General features: G+C 37.5%; 1 protein-coding gene across 1 annotated transcript; it reads left to right on the top strand.

Annotated features, from left to right (window-relative positions):
- Nucleotides 1-1,537: 1,537 nt before the first annotated feature.
- Nucleotides 1,538-6,674, top strand: LOC149019251 (cullin-1-like). The gene is made up of 7 exons (XM_089153288.1): nt 1,538-1,980; nt 2,171-2,466; nt 2,574-2,673; nt 5,451-5,636; nt 5,781-5,828; nt 5,924-6,127; nt 6,320-6,674. Exons 2-7 carry the CDS (start codon nt 2,327-2,329, stop codon nt 6,449-6,451), a joined length of 810 nt encoding a protein of 269 aa, XP_089009414.1. The 5' UTR covers nt 1,538-1,980; nt 2,171-2,326; the 3' UTR covers nt 6,452-6,674.
- Nucleotides 6,675-7,510: the final 836 nt, after the last annotated feature.

The following is a 7,510-nucleotide window of genomic DNA, read 5'->3' on the forward strand; positions in this document are numbered from 1 at the left end:
GTTTTTATAATTATGTGCGAGAGTCCTACATTTCAAGTGTGGAGGTCTTTCGTCTAGAGGACATGGAGAAAACTCAAGCAAGGCTCTATGCATGTATTGGTTGGTTTCCTGTAGAGAGAATGGTTGCAAACTATCAATTCAATAAGTATAAAGGTTCCAAAGAGCCCAAAGAGATATGAGGTTTCAATAGTGCTGATCATTCTGTTGTGTGCCTAAATACATGTTGACCACCAGTTGTCATAACTAATTGTGTAGGGGTTATGTGATATTCCATCTTGGGAGGTGTAGTTGATCCCAAATATGAGCAGTAATAGGACAATGAAGGAAGATGTGACACACATGAAGAAGATGTTGAGCATAATACACAAATGTTTGGAATGTGACAACTTTGCTCAACAAGAAGATCTGCAATGGGCAATTTATCACGTAGGGCTTTCCAAAGGAAGTAATGCGGTGCGAGAGGAAGATGCCGAAACTTTAATTAGTGAAAGCCATTAGTTACTGGAGAGGTGTGCAGGGGAGTGACAACAAGTTTATATGCGAACAGGGATGACTATGGGATTTGTGAGCTATGGAAATCCCAATTCGTCTCCATCCCATTGGCTGAAAGATGAACGCAACAAAGAGTAGAGTGACCAACTAGGAAGCAACCAAGATCTAAGAGTTTATCAAGAACCCAGTTGAGTACCCAAGGATTGGTTTTCATTCCATTTTTAATTTGAAGGAAAAGTCAATTCTGTAAGAGATCATATGCTTGCAGGATTGACTTACAGCCTAACGAAGATGTAAGGGGAATTAATTGTTACACTTGCATAAAATTTAATAAATTATTCTATAATATAATAACAAGATCTCACTAAATGTATATATTCAGTGTATGTATTCTTTCAAAAATACCATTTATTTTTTCTTCTTTTTATTATTAAATGAAGTACCAATTTCCTCTTCATAGAATTTGACTGTAATGTTATGTATTTCATTTAGAATTTTCTTTACAAACTTTATAATAACTCAATAAATGAATATGCATTTCCTGTTGAGAATCTGAAAAATCATTAGTTTGAATTCTAAATATGGACAAAAGCATCTAATTTATAAACTTTTCTTTTGAAAGAATTTAGGGCCTTTTGAGTTTTTGGTATCAATGGTCATTTTCTATTTTGTCTATCTTAAATAAATGAATACAAAAATACACTTATAGTTAAGAAAATAAAATTTAATTGATAATTTTTGTCTAAAATAAATTATAGAATGAAAATAAATTTAATACCAAAATAAAAAATGATAATAAAATTGATAACAGATAGTTTGGATTTGAAAAAAGAAACATCAATTGCCATAAATTACCCTCAACACAGTCCAATCAACAGCTTTTACTTTCTTTCTTTTCTTTTCTTTTCTTTCTTTCTTTCTTTCTTTCATTTTATTTTTTATTTTTATTATTATTATTATTTTTTTGTGAACATGGAAATTTCATTGCAAAAACAGAAAAACTGCTCCATGCTGACAATTCTGTAGCCCAAAGCACAGTGTTTAGAACTCAACAATTTTTACTCCAATTGCTATAAATTCTTCTTCTTTGTTTCTGGCAGAATCATAAATTATTCCTATGCTCCACTTCTCCATTGTCGGTTCTCCTGCTTTCTCAGCACACTTCTCCACCCCTCCCAATTATCTTTTCTTGGTTCTTTGCTCTTGAAAGTTGAAAATGGTGTGAAGACTAACCCATATTTAGAAAGTAACAGCTCAAGAGTTCAAAATTTATTGTGTCCGAAGCGTTGACCTCTGCTTTGCAAGACTACAACCACGCAGAGACCAAGATCAGCAACTCAATAATCCCCGAATTAATGTTCGAAGATTACCAAATTTACCAGTTTCGGCGTGTCCTGGAAGATGGGAGAGAGTGGGAATGAGCATCGACTGACATTATCAATGGAAGAATTGATAAAGATGGAATAGTTGATTCAACTGTCGTAGCAGGTGACATTCTTGACTAAAAGCCTCCTTTTCTTGACTACCAAGATTTCATTAATTCACTCAGTGGAAGTTCTTTGTGGATATTGTTTGCTTTTCTGAAACAATTCTGGAAATTTAGAATGTAGATTTCTGTGCTAAGGCTTTTGTTTACCCAAATCTGTTCGGTGCAATGTATGAATTTTATTTGTTGCAGGATGTTCTTGTTTGAGGTATTTGAGACATACCCAAGTTATTGCTGAGGTATTTGAGTCGTACCCAATTTTTGTTATAACATACGGTGTAAGGCTTTAAGCAACCTTTTGCTTAAAACCCTGACACGAAACGTTCTTACATCCAACGCCCTAGCAACATGGCGATGCCTGAGCGCAAAATTATCGAATTTGAGCATGGGTGGGAGATCATACAGAAGAGTATCAGGAAGCTTGAGAATGTTTTACAAGGATTTAATGAGACAGCGATCAGCCGTGAGGATTACATGACTACTTACGGGTATGTACTCAATTCTCTTGCTGTAGCTAGCTATTAGTTTTGATAATTTATTTTTATCTGTTAGATGGAGCTGTTATTTAATGGGCTTCTCACTTGACTGGAAACAGAGTTATCTATTCCATGTGCACTCAGAAGGCCCCTCATGATTATTCCCGGAAGCTCTATGACGCCTACAGAGAGATCTTTGAAAAGTACATACGTTTAAATGTGAGGAAATTGTGCATATTCTATGTATAATTTTGCTTCACAGATTCACAGATTGCCATAAATTATAAATTGCTTTTAGGGTTGAACTTTCAGTTTGTACTTATTAATTGCATGAAGTTTTACATTGTGTGATTCTTTGTCAGCTTGTGTTAGCTTTAATTTGATTGTGTGCATCAACCTTGTTCTCACCCCATTTAGTGTTTCTTCCTCGGAATTGTTTGCATGGATTGTCTTAGTTCTTCAAATTATCTATTGTTTACTAGAATGGCAGTTGCTTACTTTACACAAGAAGGTGATGTTGTTACTCCCTTTTTTGCTTTAAGGCTGTCCAGGCCAGGCCTTGAAAAAAAATTCCCACCACAATCCAGTGAAGATGCACTTGCTGCAGTGCACTGCCTATAGGATAGGAAAGATCTATAAAAAAATTTGGTCAATATTATGTGACCTTCCATTTCCACTTGGGACTGGGTTGTGATTCACAATTTACAGAACAATGAGAAGTTCTCTGAACTAACTATTGGAAACATTGAAGGTAGTCATGGAAGTACATCTGTTTTTCTTATCTTGACATGCTTCTCATTGGATTCAACAGTTATGGCCTGGGAGAGGAAACCTATCATTTTGCAGTTACTCTTTTACGCTGGAACTGTGGTAGTTGTGTCATGGGTCAAGTGCAAGAGAGTTAGAGATGCGATAGCTGAGCCTATTTTACTGTCACAGCTCCTACTGGGTTTTGGAACTAACTTATTGAATTTGATGGAACTTTTTACCATACCATTATTCTTACTTTTCTTGGTTTTGGTGGTGGTACTTATATATTTCTTCCTAGAACCCGGAGGTATCCTGTCCGGACCTCTTCCATCCCCTCTGAGGTCCATATGTTGCCCTTGTTGATGTGGTGGAAGAATGTGGCTGCTGCAGGGTTCGTTGTCCATTCCTGTTAGGATTCTGGTGTTGCATCTTGAGTTTCACTGAGTAGATGTTCATCTTTTACAAAGCCTGTTACAAGAAGGTGGGGATTTGGATATGGAACTTGTCTAAAGTTTCTAGTGGGCTCGAGGTGGAAAATTGCTGGTATAGAATATGCAGGATATTTGCAGGAACTAGCTAGAATTCTTGGGGTACTATTGGTATTTGGCTAACTTCATGGTTAGGTGCTAGCTGTTTCGCTATTGTGGTTTGTTATTTGGTGCTCTAGAGTATGTGTAAGGGGCTGGATGCATGTCTTCATGTAACAAAGAGTGTAAACTTAACAATGGCATTTATAATTTCTAAATAGAAGATCATAACAAATAGTATTCTAATGAGAAAGGGATTCTTTTTTTTGTGGGGGGGGGGGGGAGTCAACGTTCCTGCTACTACAAGGTCTGGAAAGGGAAACCATGCACAATTTTACTCCGTATGGTACAGGAGAGTCTGATGAATGATGCAATCCTAGGATCACTCGATTCAATATAGAGGATAAATAAAATAGAAAAGAAAGCATTGGGAAAGGGGTGTCATTCTTCAAGATGACAAGTAGCTCTTTACAGGTAAAGGACTCTTCAAGGTCCAAATCAACTCGAATATGAGTTAAAATCATTCTTCCATTATATCCCATTGATAACTGGCCACAGGGGCTTAGGTATAAAGGCAAAGAAACATTTTAGATAACCCAATAAAGCAACCTTCTCAATTAGGCTAAAGAGAGTATACTAATGACTTAATTAGATAGGTAGCTAATATGCTAGCTATTTGAATAGGAAGATAGCAAACATACTAATTATTTGAATAGAAGGGTAGTAAATATACTTGTTACTTAAATGGAAAAATAGTTAATATCCTAATAATTTAAATAGGTAAGGACCATCTTATTTGTTCATGGCTTTCCAAATCAACTCGCTTTGCTTTCCAAGCTTGGATGATGTCAATGGACAAAGGCACTAGAGTCTATTTCCAAGTTTTGAACCCTCAACCTACAGGCTGCAATGGTGCAACTTAATTTTTGTGCCAAGGCTCTCCCACTAGATGATGTATATACATGGGGTTATCCAATTTTCACATTTAGCACTAGTTGTCGAACAAGTGGGGAGAAACAATCAAATTTTGCATCCAGTTGTCTCCATCATGAATGTTTCTTCCTTGTTCACAAAGATTTATAGAGAAAGAAAATTTTGATTTTGACCTCAAGAAGGTTTCAGATTAATTTTATCCTATTTTATTTACCTCAATTCACATGCTGTTGAAGAGAGGGAACCCATTTGGAAGGTACAATGGTGTTTTCTCAAGTCACAACAATGCCAAGAAACATGCCTCAATGTAGAATGTTGAGACCTTTTACATGACAGCAGGACAGGAATGTCAGTTTGTATACCTGTTTCACATGAAAAATGGCAGCTGGGCTGCAACAAGCACTAAGCCTGGGGTTTCGATTATTTGTTATATAAATTCTATACTCACTCTATGAAATATTTGCTACATTCAGTCATTGGAATGAAGACAAACATGGGCATTATACACTTCACTTTGTAAGGATCAATGAACAAATTTTGGGTAGTGGAATTTCTGGTGATTTCAGATGACACTTGCAGAGGTAAAATTCAGAAGGACCAGAAGAATATTACTAATGATTCTTTTTAACTATTGGGAAATTCAGTTCCTGTGTGGTTACTGTAACATTGTAGGGTATATTAGCTGGTGAGTGATTAGTGGTTGCACCAACCTTCAGGTTAGAGTGCTACATTTTTCTTCTAATATTTTTTTACCTTTTTTATGACTTCACATTAATCTTTTCTCAGGTATTGCCATCTTTCAGTGAGAAGCATGGTGAATTTATGCTGAGAGAGCTAGTGCAAAGATGGTCAAATCATAAGGTTATGGTCAGACATCTCAGCCATTTCTTTCATTACCTTGATCGATACTTTATTCCTCGGAGAGGACTTCCTAAACTTGATGAAGTTGGATTCAGTTGCTTCCATGACCTGGTATGAAAAAGAAAGAAGACCTTACACTATTTTTACATCTATTCAGGATAAACAATATTAATGCAAAACTCTTTTTTTGGATAGAGATTAATTTCTATTTGACCTCTGAGGAATTGGTTATTTCCGTGTTATCTCTGTTTTAAGGTCTATAAGGAGATAAATGTGAAAGTCAAAGATGCTGTCATTGCTATGGTATGCTGATTTTATGGCCTAAGCATGTTTATATTTTCTTCTTGCCCAATTCCTCTGAAGGTTACTGAACCTTTACTTGTGTCATTGTGTCTCAGATTGGTCAAGAGCGTGAGGGAGAACAAATTGACCAAGCATTATTGAAGAACGTTTTAGATATCTTTGTCGAAATTGGAATGGGGAAGATGGATTATTATGAGAATGACTTTGAAGCAGCCATGCTTGAAGACACTGCTGCTTATTACTCTCGGAAAGCTTCAAATTGGACTCTGGAGGATTCAGATCCTGATAACATGATGAAGGTACCTTCTTCATGTAACAAGAGACCCATTTTTCTTTTGGTACAAAGGGGACTTTTTTATATATAAGGGATGGACATATTACATATACCGTCACCGAGAGTCAAATCCACGACTTCTTCACTCAAAGGAGTTGGTAATCCTGTGATGGTATGAGAGACCTTTTTTTTGATTATCTCTTTTTGTATTTTCCAGGCTGAGGAGTGCTTGAAACAGGAAAAAGAAAGGGTTTCTCATTACTTGCATTCTAGCAGCGAGCAGAAATTGTTTGAAGTATGTGATGTAGAACTCAAGAAGTACATGCACAAGAAGCAGGCCCAACACTGAAGCCCATGCCTTGGGAATGGACGCTCCAACAATGACCCATAATTATGGGCCCAGCACTTTCTTATATGGCGGGCTTTTTTTTTTTGGGTCAATGGTGGGCTTGGTTCAGTTTGTAGAAGGTGTGTTTGGGCCCAGTTCGTTTTATGCTGAGAATGTGTGCTGGAATAATTCCTTTGTTTGTAGCTTCTATTTTGGAATAAACTAGTAAAGAAGAGACTAAATACATTTACAACAATAAAGAATTCATCATGGTTCAATACGATTGCCCAGCTCCACCCGAAAGAACAAGAGATTCTACCATCTCTTGAGAAAACCTCTTAACATCACTTTCCACCTTATAAGTTGTCACCCTTTGCGAAGCAACTGATCTTCTTCTTTCTTCTCCCTTCTCTTCTCTTCCCTTTCCTCCCAACTACTGCACTCGATGTGCTGCTGGTTTCCCACTCCCTCCGCTAATCCTTCTCCCTCAAACAGCAACCATGTAAGAGCTTAACCCCCCCCCCCCCCTGGGCGGCTAGAAAGTCTCTGGGCGATTTCTGAGATGAGTGCATACTTGGCACGATGGGTGTTTTCTCTTTATTACCTTGACTAATATCCTCTGTTTTGCAGGATGATGTGCCACTCCCCAAGGTCACGAGCCAAAATCTAAAACCAAATCCTGATCATAAACCATCTAACCAGATCCAAATCTTCCCAGATCTCTGGTCTTCCTTGCCCATTTATGGCCTGTACGAAGTCTCTGCCTACTTACCATAATTCACTCTCATTAATGGAAGACCCATTTTTACCTTTTACAGCACTGTACACCAAATCCACCTCCCTCGGTTTGTCTTTTGGTTGGTCCTTTACTGCTACTGTTGGCCGAAGCTTTCTCCCTCTCCTCCATTTTTTGAACGGTAAAAACCAGCCTGATCCCATGAATGGTCGTCCTCCCCACCTGCAACCCCCGCCATTGATAGATTCTTTCCACCCTTCTCAACATCCCTTTGAAAAGAAGAAAGGAAAACTAAGTCATGGAGGGAAGTTGGCCCTGGGAATAACTGGGCTTTGACAGGGTAT

The sequence above is a fragment of the Hakea prostrata genome, chromosome 4 (assembly GCF_041222555.1).
Source record: "Hakea prostrata isolate BN-2017 chromosome 4, UWA_Hpros_2, whole genome shotgun sequence".
NCBI lineage: Eukaryota > Viridiplantae > Streptophyta > Magnoliopsida > Proteales > Proteaceae > Hakea > Hakea prostrata.

Coding starts and splice junctions, on each gene's coding strand:
- LOC149019251 (XM_089153288.1), top strand. CDS start 2,327: ATGGCGATGCCTGAGCGCAAAATTATCGAATTTGAGCATGGGTGGGAG. Junction 2,467..2,573: donor GATTACATGACTACTTACGG/GTATGTACTCAA, acceptor GACTGGAAACAG/AGTTATCTATTCCATGTGCA. Junction 6,128..6,319: donor ATCCTGATAACATGATGAAG/GTACCTTCTTCA, acceptor TGTATTTTCCAG/GCTGAGGAGTGCTTGAAACA.